This window comes from Microtus oregoni, unplaced genomic scaffold (genome assembly GCF_018167655.1).
Source record: "Microtus oregoni isolate MIOR12 unplaced genomic scaffold, Mior012 000096F_ref0000112, whole genome shotgun sequence".
NCBI classification, from domain to species: domain Eukaryota; kingdom Metazoa; phylum Chordata; class Mammalia; order Rodentia; family Cricetidae; genus Microtus; species Microtus oregoni.
Genome location: NW_024544709.1, coordinates 1,114,742 through 1,132,944, shown reverse-complemented (window position 1 = coordinate 1,132,944; position 18,203 = coordinate 1,114,742). Strand labels below are relative to the sequence as shown.

At 41.6% G+C, this 18,203-nt stretch overlaps 1 protein-coding gene across 2 annotated transcripts in view; it reads right to left on the bottom strand.

Annotated features, from left to right (window-relative positions):
• Nucleotides 1-18,203, bottom strand: part of Mtmr7 (myotubularin related protein 7) — a 90,844-nt gene that overhangs the window by 50,902 nt on the left and 21,739 nt on the right. For both annotated transcript variants that reach the window (XM_041644463.1, XM_041644464.1), the window contains exons 2-4: nucleotides 16,160-16,282; nucleotides 14,183-14,345; nucleotides 4,650-4,807 (exon numbers count right to left, since the gene is read on the bottom strand). In XM_041644463.1, coding sequence (XP_041500397.1) covers nucleotides 4,650-4,807; nucleotides 14,183-14,345; nucleotides 16,160-16,282 — 444 coding nt within the window. The remainder of the gene's footprint in view (nucleotides 1-4,649; nucleotides 4,808-14,182; nucleotides 14,346-16,159; nucleotides 16,283-18,203) is intronic.

Genomic DNA, 18,203 nt, shown 5'->3' with positions numbered 1-18,203 from the left:
TTCATAGCACTAAGTGCCCACTTAAAGAAAACGGAGAATGCATACATTGGGGACTTAAAAACACACCTGAAAGCTCTAGAAAAAAAAAGAAGCAGACGCGCCCAGGAGAAGTAGAAGACTGGAAATAATAAAACTGAGGGCTGAAATCAACAAAATAGAAACACAGAAAACAGTCCAAAGAATCATTGAAACAAAAAGCTGGTTCTTGGAGAAAATCAACAAGATCGACAAACCCCTATCCAAACTAATTAAACGACAGAGAGAGAACACGCAAATAAATAAGATCAGAAATGAAAAGGGGGACATAACCACAGACACAGAGGAAATTCAGAGAATCATTAGATCTTACTACAAAAGCCTGTATGCCACAAAACTGGAAAATACAAAAGAAATGGACATTTTTTTAAATAAGTATCATATATCAAAGCTAAACCAAGACCAGGTGAATGATCTAAATAGACCGGTTTCTCGCGAAGAATTAGAAATGGTTATCAAAAATCTCCCTTCGAAAAAAAGCCCAGGACCAGATGGTTTCAATGCAGAATTCTACCAGAACTTCCAAGAAGAACTAATACCTATACTCCTTAATGTATTTCACAATATAGAATCAGAAGAGTCATTGCCAAATTCCTTTTATGAAGCTACAGTTACCCTGATACCAAAACCACAAAAAGACCCAACCAAGAAAGAGAATTACAGACCGATCTCACTCATGAACATCGACGCAAAAATTTTCAATAAAATACTGGCAAACCGAATCCAAGAACACATAAGAAAAATTATCCATTATGATCAAGTAGGCTTCATCCCAGAGTGCAGGGCTGGTTCAACATACGCAAATCTATCAATGTAATCCACCATATAAATAAACTGAAAGAAAAAAACCATATGATCATTTCACTAGATGCTGAAAAAGCATTCGACAAAATTCAACACCCCTTTATGATAAAGGTCTTGGAGAGAATAGGGATACAAGGGTCCTACCTAAATATAATAAAAGCTATTTACAGCAAGCCAACAGCTAACATTAAATTAAACGGAGAAAAACTCAAAGCCATCCCACTAAAATCAGGAACACGACAAGGATGTCCACTCTCTCCATACCTCTTCAATATAGTGCTTGAAATTCTAGCAATAGCAATAAGACAACATAAGGAGATCAAGGGGATTCGTATTGGAAAGGAAGAAGTTAAGCTTTCATTATTTGCAGATGATATGATAGTGTACATAAGCGACCTCAAAAATTCTACCAAAGAACTCCTACAGCTGATAAACAGCTTTAGTAATGTGGCAGGATACAAGATCAACTCCAAAAAATCAGTTGCGTTCCTATACACTAAGGATAAGGAAGCAGAGAGGGAAATCAGAGAAGCATCACCTTTCACGATAGCCACAAATAGCATAAAATACCTTGGGGTAACCCTGACCAAGGAAGTGAAAGATCTACTTGACAAGAACTATAAGTCTTTGAAGAAAGAAATTGAAGAAGACACCAGAAAATGGAAAGACCTCCCTTGCTCTTGGATTGGGAGGATCAACATAGTAAAAATGGCAATTCTACCAAAAGCAATCTATAGATTCAATGCAATCCCCATCAAAATCCCATCAAAATTCTTCACAGATCTGGAGAAGACAATAATTAACTTTATATGGAAAAACAAAAAACCCAGGATAGCCAAAACAATCTTATACAATAAAGGATTGTCTGGAGGCATTACCATCCCTGACTTCAAACTCTATTACAGAGCTACAGTATTGAAAACAGCTTGGTATTGGCATAAAAACAGAGAAGTCGACCAATGGAATCGAATAGAAGACCCTGACATTAACCCACAAACCTATGAACACCTGATCTTCGATAAAGGAGCTAAAAGTATACAATGGAAAAAAGAGAGCATCTTCAACAAATGGTGCTGGCAAAACTGGATGTCAATCTGTAGACGAATGAAAATAGATCCATATCTATCACCATGCACAAAACTCAAATCCAAATGGATTAAAGACCTCAATATCAGTCCGAACACACTGAACCTGATAGAGGAGAAAGTGGGAAGTACTCTACAGCAAATGGGCACAGGAGACCACTTCCTATGTATAACCCCAGCAGCACAGACACTAAGGGCATCATTGAATAAATGGGACTTCCTGAGGCTGAGAAGCTTCTGTAAAGCAAAGGACACTGTCACTAAGACAAAAAGACAACCCACTGACTGGGAGAAGATCTTCACCAACCCCGCAACTGACAAAGGTTTGATCTCCAAAATATATAAAGAACTCAAGAAACTAGACCGTAAAAGGCTAATCAACCCAATTATAAAATGGGGCACTGAGCTGAACAGAGAATTCTCAACAGAAGAAGTTCAAATGGCCAAAAGATACTTAAGGTCATGCTCAACTTCCTTAGCGATCAGGGAAATGCAAATCAAGACAACTTTAAGATACCACCTTACACCTGTCAGAATGGCTAAAATAAAAAACACCAATGATAGCCTTTGCTGGAGAGGTTGTGGAGAAAGGGGTACAATCACCCATTGCTGGTGGGAATGCAAACTTGTGCAACCACTCTGGAAAGCAGTGTTTCGGTTTCTCAGGAAATTCGGGATCAACCTACCCCTGGATCCAGCAATACCACTCTTGGGAATATACCCAAGAGAGGCCCTATCATACAACAAAAGTATATGCTCAACTATGTTCATGGCAGCATTGTTTGTAATAGCCAGAACCTGGAAACAACCTAGATGCCCTTCAACGGAAGAATGGATGAAGAAAGTATGGAATATATACATATTAGAGTATTACTCAGCAGTAAAAAACAAGGACTTCTTGAATTTTGCATACAAATGGATGGAAATAGAAAACACTATCCTGAGTGAGGTAAGCCAGACCCAAAAAGAGGAACATGGGATGTACTCACTCATATTTGGTTTCTAGCCATAAATAAAGGACATTGAGCTTATAATTCATGTTCCTAGAGAAGCTAAATAAGGCGAATCCAAAGACAAACACATAGGCATCCTCAGGAATATTAACCTTCATCAGGCGATGAAAGGAGACAGAGACAGAGACCCACACGGGAGCACCGGACAGAAATCTCAAGGTCCAAATCAGGAGCAGAAGGAGACGGAGCACGAGCAAGGAACTCAGGACCACAAGGGGTGCACCCACACACTAAGACAATGGGGATGTTCTATTGGGATCTCACCAAGGCCAGCTGGCCTAGGTCTGAAAAAGCATGGGATAAATCCAGACTAGCTGAACATAGCGGACAATGAGGAATACTGAGAATTCAAGAACAATTGCAGTGGGTTTTTGATCCTACTGCACGTACTGGCTTTGTGGGAGCCTAGGCAGTTTGAATGCTCACCTTACGAGACCTGGATAGAGGTGGGCAGTCCTTGGGCTTCCCACAGGTCAGGGAACCCTGATTGCTCTTCGAGCAGATGAGGGAGGGGGACTTGATCGGGGGGAGGGGGAGGGAAATGGGAAGCGGTTGTGGGGACGAGGCAGAAATCCTTAATAAATAAATAAATTTAAAAAAGAAAAAAAAAAAGAAAATCTGGACAGTTTTGGATGCCTTTGAATAATATATCAGAATGAAGTTCATTGTCAAATTTGGGGGTTAGCTAATAAAGCTTCCTTTCTGGACAAATCTCAAAAAAAAAAAAAAAGAATGCGAACAGGCAATTCAGAGAGTCGCTATGACTGTTCAATAAACACAGGCACTATTTAAATAAGAAAGGATCTATTAAATTATGTAACTATCAACAAAGGAAGGAAAGTAATACAGAAGAGGGGGCTTGAAGTATATCTCAGTGGTATGGTAAGGCGTTTGCCAGACATGCTCAGAACCCTGGGCTTGAGCCTGAGCAAACAAACCCACAAACACACAACAGTTAAACCATGATATTACCATTCATATTGTCTATCTCTTTCGCCCTCCCTCTTTCTCTGCTGCCCCTCCACACCTCCTTCTCCCTTCCCTTGCTAACTCCCTAAAGCACTAGGAATCAATACTGAAGCTAATACTAACATGTGAGCTTATCATTGGAGAGAACAAGGGCTATTTTGGCACTCCTCCCCTTTCTCCATACTCCTCCCTGTGAGTATAGGCACATTTTTTTCCACATCTCTCTAGGGAACCTCTTGGTGACCTTATGTACCAATTGAGAATCCAGTATGCGTATCAAGAGGCTGGTGCCAAACTGCCATTGGAATCCCTCTGACTTCCCCTCTAATCGTCCCCTGTGCTATAAAAAGATGTGATGGGAGAATGAGGTTCCAGCCAGCTCTCCCATCAACGGGCTGCCCACAGAGTCTCCACTTGGCCTTCCTGAGTTTCCACATGCTCACCCCCTTAAGAGGAGAAGTATGCAGGGATAGTCTTGAGGGACTAATTCTAGGTACAGTTGGGCCGCCTGGCATACAACTACTGTGGCAGATCATTTGTGCAGCATGCCCAAGACCCTGGGTTCAATTCCCAGTAGTGGAGGGGGCAGGGTACCAGCCAAAAGAGAAAGACTTGGGGACCCTCAGACTTCATCTATAAAGAGCAGTGGAATCTAGAGGAGATACAAGTTATCCCACGCTAACTGCCTTTGTTGATTCATGCGGATTAAGTGTTTGGATCCCACTAACATGGTGCCACTCACTCTGTAGTCTCTATTCACATCGCTGAGCTGCCAATAGTTATCAGGGAGGCCCATTCTCTCGTATTCTTCACTAAGATCAATCAGCAACCAGCCCTGTTCTCTTTCTTCCTTATCCAGCTTGGGATTGAAGGAAAAGCAGTATAACTCCTCGTATTTCACTGCAAGAAAAAGAGAGTAGAAGCCAAATCAAGCTAAGTCAAAGCCAGAAACTGCCCCAAAAACATTCTGTCCCAGCTGGAGTTCACCATCCCAGCCTCCCACCCCTGGCAAGTGAACAAGGGCACCCTGCTGCTATGGACAGGGTCACTTGAACCCCTCCCAGCAATGACAAGATGACCTTGAGGCATCTGGATGCAACTCTGCAAGAGCTTCCTTCTCTGCAGAAAGCAGGGCCTTTCCTCCTTGCGGACAGAGTCGTTTTAACTGCTTCAAAAGTGACTATATTTTCCAAAACACATAAAATACAGAGCATGACAATAATTAAGAATGTAGGAATTCATCAGACATCTATTCTGTTTGGCTCTGGAATGGGTCCTAAGAGGGACACAACTTGATGCTCACAAAATTAAGAAATCAAAAACAAAATGGTTAGAAAAGCTGTGGATTATGTAACAAAACATGTATTTTTAACAACTACACATAATATAATCATGTCGCTCTTAAGGTCTTTAGAGGAGCCATTAATAAAATCAGTCTATAAAGCACCACAGCCTGCGCATGGAGTCCAAACTGAGGGATACATCATGGAAGCTTTCCTTCAATTCGGCCATTTTTCTCCCTCAGGCTTGTGAGGCCAAGCCCAAGAGTCTTACTTCCTCCCTTTTCCCAATAAAATCTAGCATTTTTTTTTTTGCTCTGGTCTTGCCATATAAGGGAAGTATACAGTTCACCATATTACCACATTGCCATTACCAAAGTCCCTGTTGCCACATTAAAAAATAAAAGGAAACAGTGAAATTAATTTAGTAATATTTTAACCCAATATAGTTAATATAGTTACTTTAACATGTATATAATACAAAATATAGTACAAGGCCACATTTTGTTTCGTTTTGGGGACTCCATGTATAGTTTGTATCACTACAGCTTGGTTGAGGAGATGGAGGAGGGTCATACTTTCATTGGTTAATAAAGAAACTGTTTAGCCTGATAGGTCAAAACATAGGTGGGTGGAGTAGACAGAACAGAATTCTGGGAGAAAGAAAGCTGAGTCAAGCAGACGTCATGGAGCCAGCCACCAGATCAGACATGCTGAATCTTTCCTGGTAAGCCACCACCTCGTGGTGCTACACAGATTATTAGAAATGGGTTAATCAAGATATGAGAGTTAGCCAAGAAAAGGCTAGATATAATGGGCCAAGCAGTGTTTAAAAGAATACAGTTTGTGTGTTGTTATTTCGGGTAAAGCTAGCCGTGTGGGAGCCGGGCAGGATGAAAAGCAGGCCTTCTCGCCTTATCACTACAGACACGTTCAAAAATGCTGGGTGGGCATCTGTGGCTTAGAAGTTCGAGACCTAAGAATTCCTGACCATGATGAGTCTTTGTTTGGTTCTAGATTCAATTCTAAGAAACCGATCAATCCAGCTGGTAGGCACTAGTGCTGACCCTCACTTCAAAGACGAGAAAAGTGAGGTAAAGGAGGCTGAGGAAGAGCACCCTACAGGTCATCTGTGTTCCATGTTCCCGCAGAAGTTCTCAGCTCTTCCCTTATTCCCCTTCTCCACCCTCATAAACCTCCTTTCTCTCTCTAATGTGGGCCTATAGCCTCAGTTTTCCCAGGCCCTCCCATTTCGTGCTCAGCTGGCTGACAGCACTCTGGGCGGACAATTTAATGCTCCTATGTGTGACTGAAGGCCCTATAAAAGAGCTGGCCACCAACAGGAGGCCAAGCCAAACTCAGTCATAAGGTTGTTTTTACTGCTATTAACATGACTCACCCGCAGGAAAGAAGAAAGACAAGGGTCGTATTTTGAAGGAAGATAAGGGCATTTTCAAGGAGTACATCTTTTTCATTAGACGTCTAAGAGGCACAACTAGATAAATTGTGTTCCACTTCAGTCTTTCTTGACATCACCATTCTAAACATCAAAGCAGAACACTGGGCTGTGCATTAGAGAAGAACGGTGCACAGGCAGGCGCTCGCACATCACACATACACACACCCCAGACACGATCAGTAAAAACAGTTTCTGGCATATGAGCTAATGGGGAACAGCAGAGAAGATTGAGACCCTGTTCTGGGAAGAGCTGGCTCAATACTGAGCCATCTTTTCCGTTACTAAGTACCATTTTCATGACTCGGACATCTGCTACCATAATGCTAACTGCAAAAGAAGTTTGTTGAAGATGCCAAAAGGATCTCTTGAGAAATCCTCAGCTCCCTGGGGGTAATAATGGAAGTGAAGCTTCCTTTTGTTAAGTGTTTACAAATAGGTTTCAAGGTCCGAAGAGGAAAAACATCCCATGACTGACAGTTCTCTGTATGTGGGCTGAGAGTGAACAGTCAGAGTGTACAAAACCAACACTGGACAGAAAGACCCTGCAGTTGGAAGATATCAGACTAGGTTTACATTGAAATTTTAAGATGTTTTCTTTTGGACACTTTTATAGAAAGGGATGATAAAACAAATCTTCAGCCCCAATCTTAAAATTCCATATGAGGGCAAGAAAGCCTCCATTTTATTTTTGTTGTTGTTGGCCAAACCTGGATCTTGTTTCTGTACTGTGGATAAGCCTCTTACTCAGAAGTCAGCCTACACTGTTCACTGGGGACTGTGTAATCTGAGAAATGAAAAAGTACCCAGCACAGACGTAAATTCTACAGACTAGTCCCCACTTCACTACTGTTCTGTCCCTCCCACCCCAGTGCACATCACAAAATACGGCAACATTTTAACAGTTATTGGGGAAGGAAGATTAAAACAATTTTTTGGACTGAAGAAATGTTTAGTGGTTTTCTGTTTGCAGGTATGTTTTTTAAATTTGTATAATGACAAATTCTAGGTGCACACACACACATGCACACATATGGTTCAATTTGATATTGAGATTCCCACTATCATTATTATTATCTGTGTGTGTATGCGTGCCATGCACAGAATCATCAGGGTTCGTTCTCTCCTTCCACTATGGAATCACGTTGGTCATCCAGCTTGCACAGTGAGAAATCCTAACTGCTGAGTCACTTTCCAAGCCCTGTTAAGATTTTTAAATACAGCATGGAGTAGTAAATCAAACTAACGAACCTCAAATAACAAATAGGTTTGTGATGAGAATATCCTGAATCTACCTTCTTAGCGGCATTGAAATGTATAATATTCATTAATAACACATGTATAGTGAACATTTTTCTCTCTATTCATCAGCTGATGGGCACAGGTTGCTAATTGTGAGGGGTGAGGCCGCTAAGATGAACAGGGAAGGAGACAATGTAATGATTTCAAGTCTGTAGGTGCATCAGACGGCGGCTCTATGGTTTCTGAGGAGTGCCCACACTGTTCTCGATAACGGCTATACTCATTTACATCCCCACAGTAGACAAGAGTTCTTTTCTTATCCTTCCTGATCTCAAAGAGTATTTGTTTCTTTTCACATTAGACACTCTCATGGGTGTGAAGCAGCATCTCAATGTGGTTTTCATTTTTATCTGCCAAATGATTAGTGACGCCAAGTTTTTCCACTTGTTACCCATTCGGATAATTTTAGAAATGTCTAGTTAAATCCCTTGTAATTCTTACTTGGATTATGTGTTTTCTTCTCACGGAGTTTAAGTTTCTTACATAGTTGGATATCAATCCCGTATCAGATGTATGTCGTACAACACAGCTGTCTGTGTCTATGAACTATTATTCTCTTTATAGTAATCTTTAACTATGAACAAGAGTGTTGGGACCATTTAGAGTCCCGGCCTCCAGCTGCTCTTCCCTGCTAGAGATCTTTACTTTCCTTCTGATTTGAGTTACTGAAAGCTGTGTCAAAGCTGTTTACCAGCTCTGCTTCACAAGCACGTGTTGCCTGGGCCTTGAGGATCAGAGGATAAGGTTTTCACCTGTTGGCCCACCTTACTGTGTTGGGTATATAAGCCTCCGTGGTGCTACTGAATAAAGGGCTTCTTACTAGTGACTAGAGGTCTGTTTCTCTGTCTCTCTGTCTTTGTATCTTTCAACCTCCAGCCCCTTTCCTGAAGCTCGCGAACTATGGTAGAGCATAGAGTGCAGACAGGCGTTGTGCGCAGCACAGGAGAAAATTATTTGTCCATCTAAGCAAGGCCATCTCCCTCAGCTGATCTACCCTACCCCTCTTAAAACAGACATGATAAACAATGCTCAGACTTTGTATTTCCAGGTCTGTGCCATCACATCCCTCAGAACAGCTTCTGCTGCAGGGACAGGCTGGGAAGTGGGGGGATGGGGTGTTGTCCTAGGGTTCTTATTAGAAGGGCACACTGGACCTCTTCGTATGAAAAGCTAAAGCAAACCAAAACAACAACAAGAAGAAACCAAGCATCTGAACTACAGGAGTAAGCTAAAGCACACCTTTAATTTTAAAAATTGCTTTTTAAATCGAAGTTTTTCTAAAAAAACCTAATCCTACATCACTGCATACTGTCTACCAAGACAATATAATTAGCTTAACAAAGACAAACTTAAATGTATTTCTATCCAGAAAAGCAAACTGACAATTCCTAAAATATTATATAAAATTAATTAATCATGAATATTTCTGGAAAGCCTGGTTGGTATTTTAGTCAAATACATAATGAAAACTGAGCACAGAGACATGCACTTTTACTGTGTTACACTACTGCTCACTGTGGAAAGTCTGTGAGCTGTCACTATGGGAAGCAAGTCTCTCCACTCCAGCTGAACCCCCTTCTCTTACCATCATCTTCTCACTCAGTTGAATTTCCTGCTTCCTACAGGAACACAACTTCAAGTGTAAACTCCCAACTTGGAACCTGTCATTGACCCTTTGCTCCTTTTCTCACATATAAAAGGTGTGGAGAGAGGTGCAGAAGGGGCATGTCGGGGAAGGAGAGGAGTTTTGCAGCTATCCTCAGAAAACGTTATTAGAAGAGGATATTTAAAAAAAATAGGAAGAAATGTTATCTCCCTATAGAATAACTTGGAAAAATAGAGGAAAATTTAATGTTAAATGTACTTTAAAAATTCAAAGATAAACAAAAAAGAAAAAAAGGTCGCCAGCTACCATCAGAACTGTGGGGTTTTTAGGATCAGAAATATTGAAAGCCTTAGACAATCCACTGAATTAAGCCAAATCATAATAAATGCCATGGAAGACCCATCAGAGAACAATAAGAAGATAACAGAGGCTGTTACTGGATTTTGCACCCCTAAAATAAAATAGTAAGGGTGCCTCATCTTCACTGTGTATTTTAAATAAGTCCAAGTTTAGATTATACATTAGGGCTGTAGAAACTAATGTCATGGAAGAGGACTACCAGACTCAGATCAATAAAAAAGAAATTAGCAGGGTGGGGAAATGGAAGAATCAGTAAAGCAGTTACCCTGTAACCATGAGGACCCAAGATTAACTGACTGGCATTAAATACATGCAGGCGTGGTGGCTCACACTTGTAATCTCATCACTGGGAGAGCAGACAGGCAGATCTCTGGGCTCATCTGCCTATCGGCCTAGCCTACTTGTTATGATCCAGGTCAATAAGAGACCTTCTTTCAGAACACATGGTGGCTTCCGGAGGGATGTCCCAATGGTTAAAGGGGCAGGCTGCCCTTCTAGAGAACCCAGATTTCATCCTCCGTACCACAAGTAGCTCTTAATTCCAGCCCCAGGGGATCTTATGTTCAGGTACTGCACACATGTGGTACATACATGAATACTCATACACATAATAAAAACTAAAATAAAAAATAACAAAAAAAACCCCAAGGTGGGACAGCTCTTGAAGTTGTCCTCCAACCCTTACACACATGACTATATACACCTACACAGATGAAAATAAAATGCCACTGCAAATTTGCTCAAGCATCAATGATTTAGACAGTATAAAAGATTCAAATGAAGAAAATGAGATAAACCCAATCATGGGATTTTTGAAAACCATAGTAAATATACAGAACTGTGGCTGTAGCTGAGCGTGGCTGTAGCTGAGCGTGGCTGTGGCTGTGGCTGAGCGTGGCTGTAGCTGAGCATGGCTGTGGCTGTGGCTGTGGCTGAGCATGGCTGTGGCTGAGCGTGGCTGTGGCTGTGGCTGAGCGTGGCTGTGGCTGTAGCTGAGCGTGGCTGTAGCTGAGCGTGGCTGTGGCTGTAGCTGAGCGTGGCTGTGGCTGAGCGTGGCTGTGGCTGTAGCTGAGCGTGGCTGCAGCTGAGCGTGGCTGTGGCTGTGGCTGAGCGTGGCTGTGGCTGTAGCTGAGCGTGGCTGTGGCTGAGCGTGGCTGTGACTGAGCGTGGCTGTGGCTGAGCGTGGCTGTGGCTGAACGTGGCTGTAGCTGAGCGTGGCTGCGGCTGTAGCTGAGCGTGGCTGCAGCTGAGCGTGGCTGTGGCTGTAGCTGAGCGTGGCTGTGGCTGAGCGTGGCTGTGGCTGTAGCTGAGCGTGGCTGTGGCTGTAGCTGAGCGTGGCTGTGGCTGTAGCTGAGCGTGGCTGTGGCTGTAGCTGAGCGTGGCTGTGGCTGAGCGTGGCTGTGACTGAGCGTGGCTGTGGCTGAGCGTGGCTGTGGCTGAACGTGGCTGTAGCTGAGCGTGGCTGCGGCTGTAGCTGAGCGTGGCTGCAGCTGAGCGTGGCTGTGGCTGTAGCTGAGCGTGGCTGTGGCTGAGCGTGGCTGTGGCTGTAGCTGAGCGTGGCTGTGGCTGTAGCTGAGCGTGGCTGTGGCTGTAGCTGAGCGTGGCTGTGGCTGTAGCTGAGCGTGGCTGTGGCTGTAGCTGAGCGTGGCTGTGGCTGAGCGTGGCTGTGGCTGTAGCTGAGTGTGGCTGTGGCTGTAGCTGAGCGTGGCTGTGGCTGTAGCTGAACGTGGCTGCAGCTGAGCGGTACAGTAAGCACTTTGCATGTGTGAAGCCCTAGGTCCAATTCCCACCACCAAAAGAAGGGAAGATATGCAGAAGAATTGGGAATTAAGATGAACTTTTTAAAAAAAGGCTGTAATTTGGTAAAAAGTAAACATAAATTATTTAAGTATTGAAGGATACACAAATACTAAAGAAGGCAAGATAATTGATACAAAAATAAACAGCAAGAGGCAAATTAGAAGGGGGACTAAAGACAGCACGCACATGGGAAAGCAGAGCCCTCTGAGAAACAGGCTTCTTTTAATCAGAGAATTTCATAGCCTTATTAGTAAGTCAGACCCACCAGACTAACGTATTTTCTCATCTGGGTCTAATCTTTCTTTTAACTAAATTATCTTACACTGCTATTTTTTAATAATCTATGACCAAATGCCTACCCATCTTTATTTATATAAAATGAAAACCAGTTAAATCTCTTCTAATGTTTTAGTTGTCCAGAAATCCAAAGGACCCATATAGCTTGGAGAAGGCCTCCTTCGTAAGTCTTGAACTCCCAAACATTTTTTTGTAAAAAAAATAAACATAAAAAAGTCTTCTGTAGCAGTCTGCAATCAGCGATAGCCACAAGAGATCCAAGTTCATGACCAGAATAAGCACTGAGCTGATGTGGAACCAGCACTGTGCCCCAGCTAACTCCCTTCCTCTTCTGTCTCTCCTCCCCATCCTCTCCTTCTTACTGACATGCCTATCAGGGGAATAAGGATGTATTTTGTCAACTATGTCCAGGTGATCTGTGATGAACCGTGCTTGCCCCCAGTAGAGAGCTGCTGCTTTGTATATGAGCCCCTCCACCTCTCTCATCTCCTTCCCGATTTGAGTCCTGCCTCCGAGACTACAGCTAGTAATAGCACTGCATTCAGCAGCTCAGGAACTGCCTGGGCTGTGTCCCATCTTCCCACACTTATTAAAACACTGTGTTACATAACTTGATGTTTCTAATGCCAGTGTTTCAAAATGCAAGAGTCATTTAAAATCCGCTCAGGTGACAGTTTTAATTCAATGAATTACTACGTTTTAATTTATGGAAAAGGCAGCCAATCAGGTCTTTGGCTCCATCTAATATCTAAAGACCAAAATGTCACCTCTGAAGAAAAAGCATGCGTTTTTATAAGCAAAGGGACCCTCACAGAAAGTGTTAGCACATCCTGCTCCCACCACATCCTTTGCCACCCTTAGAGCTGCTCTTCCAGCTCTGTTTAGCCCTGCCCAGTTCTCCAGCTATCTCTAAATCCCATTAATCCGGTCAGAGCACATTTATTGCCCTGCTACATCCATTAATCAGTGACACAAAAATTGCTGGCACATAACTCTTCTTGCAAGCTCTGCTGCATGCAGCCTAGCCTACATCTTCCCAGAACCGCTGTTCCAATTATAGAGCACCCTCCAGAAAGTTCAACTGATTTTCTGGCTTACTCTGCAGTTATTCTTAACACACTTGGAGATCGGGACAGTCTCAACCAACTGTCTTGAAAGAACAAAGCAAAGTCAAAATGACCAGATTGTGACAACTCCCAGGGATCACTTCCAATAAGTAACAAAACTGGATCTAAAATATCTACAAATGAAGGAAGTCAGAACCCAGCCCAATGCCTTTTGGAGGTCACAAATGTCTCATCCTGAACCAGGATGCACTTGGTAAAGGAACTCCATGCACATATCCTATTTCCCCATTGACACCTTCCACGTGACGCTGAGGTTCTAGCTAGATGATATGTTTTTCACGAGCAACCAGAAAGCATATTTCCTCTAAGCAAGCTCACACAAACCTTGCAGAGAGTCAAGAACACTTCTCCAGGTGAATATTTTAAGCTCTCCGGCTAAAGCCCCAGCTACTACATGAGCTAGAAGAAGACAGCTACACAGACTACCCGTTTTCCATCTTCAAACATTCTCCCCACTGTAAGTGTGGGAGTGTTCTGTTTGGAAGACCCAAAAGGTTCTCCCAACAGTCACTGATACTAACAAAAGCCTAGTTGTTGTTACTAATGATCAAAGCAAATATATATCCTCTCAAAATCCAGAACTCTGACTTTTAGATCAGTCAAGGCTACATAGTGAGACCCTGTCTCAAAGAAACAAAAGAAAAATAAACAAGAAACTAGACCATTCTGGGAAAGGAAGAACACTCTAGATGTTTTAGGTAACAATGTTTTCAACTCTTTGTAACAAATTGTAAGTTCTGTCCTAGGTCTCATACCAAGTGACTCAATTCCCAAAGTTGTGTAATTTTTTAAAGTGACTTCAGAATGAAAGAAAACCACATTATAACCACAATATAAGAAAATACAAAGGCTATCAAATGAAGCCAACATACCAAATAACTCACGGGAGACCTCAAAAGACAAGATTAATGTACCAAGTGATCATTCGGGCAAAAACAGCAAGCAAGCCCTAAAACACTGCTATTCCTAAGCGTAATACAAACTCTTCACCGTGACTTGTGCCTTTCTTCAGAAGTCGCATATGAGATGCCGAGTTCCTTTGCCTACCTGGCCGTGCAAGGCGCATCAGAGAGATGTAGACGTCATGGCAGTCTCTCTCCTGTGGTATGACAAGTTGTACAATCTGAAAGTTCTTGCAGCGAATAAGCAGAGGACAGCCAGTAGCTGTCGTTGCCTGCTTTTCAATGGTGGAGATCTGACTGTGCAGAATCTAGGACCAAAAGTTAATGTGTGTATGGTAAGTATGAATAAGAAACAAAATGACAAGGACAAAGAGGTCTCTGAGCCACAGACAAGAAACATCCCTCAACATTTGCCTCATTCAACACCTGTACTCTGTTTATAAGAACTGGGAGATTTGAAGGAAGAATCAGCTACAGATGAGCGTAGCTTTAGTTTTCAGTTCCAGACTGTCTGACAGTCGCACTTATTATTTTGAAGAGAAATATTCAGCATTTAAATTTGCACAGCTCCAGGTAGGGAACATTTTGAGAGTCAAATGCTGAATGCATCTAATATCTAAAATTAAATAAGGTCATGGGAAGTTTGTAAAATAAACTTTTGCGATCAACAAAAGTTAGAGATGGCTCCACTGGGAAGTGCCACCATGCTCCTTAATTCCACATGGGATGCTCAAGTTCAATGGCTACTTGGTCTCTAAGCTGTTGGTAGTTGGGCGGGCTACAAATAAAAATATTTCACTTTCTCACAGTTTGTTATTTTCAGTGGACAGATCATAGCACAGTGCTATTCATATATATATATATATATATATACACACATATATATATACAAAAAATGTGGAATGATTAAGTCAACATACATACATACACACATATGTCTGTGTGTGTGCATCAACTTCCTGAGCTATGATTTTTATGGTGATACATTTGAAATTTACTCAAGATACTTTGAAATATATAATACATCATGATTTACTATAAACCCTGATATATAATGCAATCAACCTCAAAACCTTGTCCTCCTATCTATATGAAACTTTGAACCCTCTGATCAGTAACTCCACATTCCTTACTTTCTTACCTCATCTAGAACCTCTGCAATCATCATTCCATTAAGAAACAAACTGATAAGAAAATAAACCATTCTGGACTGTGACTCCCCAGCTTTTGAAGACATCTATGTTCTGTCTTTAAGGGCAGGTCTCCATGAAGTTCCTGTCCACTGTGTGGTTCTGGCTACCTTCCACTAACTGTAGTCCTGTCCGTGGAGTATGGAAATGAAATCTACAAGTCAAGATTTGGCTGTAATTAATAAAGTCATGTTTGTGGTGCTATATAATGTTTAATGTTTTGATGTTTAAACACAAATATACCTAGTGACATGATGAGTCTCCAGCTTTCCTTTTCTTTTTGAAATTATCAGAAAGTAAAATCAATATAATAAAATAAGAGAACAGATAATCTATAAGATTGTGCATGGAGGAGGGGCCCATTGGAGGAACTACTGGCAACTGATAGCTGTTGATAAAGGGAGAGTCACTCTCCTCTTGGGTCATGGCCACAGTGGTTAGCAATATAACCATGTGCACACGGACAGTCCTGACTGGACTAGGGCATTAACAACCATAAGAGGAGGAAATGAAGTTGAGAGGGAGACAGGGTGAGGACACTAAGGGGGGTGGAGGGAAGCATCTGGTCAGTACACACTGTATGAAAGTATGAAACTTTCAAAAACTACCAAGTATTCTAAAGCACCCTGCAAAAAACTAGCTACAGCAAATCAGATATGGACATGCTACAACCGGCAGGACTGAAGCTCTTCTCCACGGCTATGGCATGAAGTTCCGGCAGCTCCAGGCCACTGCTAGGTCTAGCTTTGATGATGCCTAAATAGTTAATGTTTAAGATACATAGATGCACCAGGTAAATATGACTGTGATTTCAGAAAGACATCCCTTTTCTAATATATCCCAGAAATCACCTCCAAATGCCCAAAATACTCCATGTTCTCTACTCTGAAACAAATGAAAAACATGTAAGACCAAAAATGTGGACAGCATACCCAGGTTTCTTTCCTCGTGTCGGGTGAATTCTCCACGAATATGACATGAGTAGCCGTCAAATATAAAGTCCCCAGTGCTGCTTTTTTACAGGACACTCGATCTACCAAGCGGACATTTTCAACCTAGAGAAGTTTGAGGAAAATCAAAAGATCCAATCACAAAATATTCGGTAACCTTATACTACTTACTCTAAAACTTACATCTGAGGATGTTTCCAATAATTAAAATATTTTCCTTCATTCAGTGGCAGACTATGATCATGTATATCAAATCATAAAATACCAGTTATGAAAATATGACTCTAAATGTCTCACAAAACATTAACAAGCTATATTCTTTCCTTAGGGTTAAAAAGGTCAGAGGTTTTATTTTATCATAGTTATACAAAATTTCAAATTTAAGTCAAAACACATATGCATTAAAGCTCTGCAGTTACATGACTGTATGAATATGAGCTACGTTCTATAGGAAAGAAAACAGCATGCTTTTCTATGCGTTTGTAAAGTTGTAGACATGGCGTATGAATATCTGCCTTCACATAAAGTACTATAGTAGGGAATACAAAGATACATATGGGAGAAACCTATCAGAGAAAAGTACATAAACCCTAAAGACTGAGATCCGCATTGATTTGCTGGGAAAAGTTTCTAATGATTCTAATGAATGGAATTCTCCTCCAACTGTTGGGTGTACAGAATGCTTTTCATCAAGCACTTGTGTGTTTTTATGCAGAGCAATTTCAAGGTTATTGCAGTGGGACTACCACACGACAAACCACAGAGAAGACAAGACACTCTGTACCCGGTGTGTGAAAACTGGAACACAGTGACTTCTTTAGTGCAACAGCCCATTTTGATTTTAAGGTTGACTTTGTTTTCAGTTATGCTGGGTTTATGCACGTGAGTGCAGGTGCCTGAGCAGGCAAGAAGGCAGCACTGGATAGCCTGGGGGCGGGGGGCGACTGTGAGCCACTGACCCATAAGTGCTGAGCCATCTCTTTAGCTCCATCATAGAACGCAGCTCCTTTACTCACTCTGAATCAAGTCCAATATTGCAGGTCTTACCTCTTCTTCGATCCAAGACTACTTTAAGGTGCTTTTTCTTTTTCAGTTCCCACATGGTTGTGTAATTTTATTTACCAAACATTCTATTTTGAACCAACTTTAAGAAAGATATTACAAAAGAGCTATGGAAGGAGAAAACTAGGAAGATACATTTTTCGGGACAGCATTTCTCTGTAGCTTTGGAGTCTGTCCTGGAACTAGCTCTTGTAGACCAGGTTAGCCTTGAACTCACAGAGATCCGCCTGCCTCTGCCTCCTGGGATCAAAGGCGTGCGCCACCACCGCCCTTTATAGCATATCTCTGGGGGAAAATCATTTGGCTGTTTAGAGGTATGTAGCTAAATTAGAGTTTGTATACTAATTAACAATATGCAAAAATGAAACATAAATAATGTTTTTCTGCTTTTAGGACTAGTGAAACTGAACATTATTCAATATACTAAACATAAGGTAATAATATAAGGTAATAATTTAAGGTAAAAATATCAAGTATGAAATCTTCTCCCTACAGAAATGAAAGTGCTTATAATATCACTTAAAATTATTTTTAGAAATCCCAGTAGAACAACGTGAGGGACACAGATGTTGGCAGATGGGGAGACTTAATGGAATTACTCCCATGTCTTTTTGTTAACTTTGGATGCTGCTGCAGGAAAATGAAATTTCAAAGTCTGGCAATCATTCTCACAGGTCCCAGAGCTGTCAAAAGCAATTTTGAAGCTATAGAAGAAAAAAATAAATGGAGGAAAAATAAATGAAAGAAAAATACCAAAATGATCTGCCAGTGTGTGCACCAATACAAGAAATGGGTAATGAATATGACAATTCCATCACTGGACGAAGAGTGTGAAGACAGAGCAATGTTCAGGGGCCACCTCACAGCACGCTAAGGTAGCTGGAACAATCTTAAGTGAAATAAATTACCGCATTCCGGCACCATCCTTAAAACCTACTAGTTTAATAGCTATGCTTCATTGTTT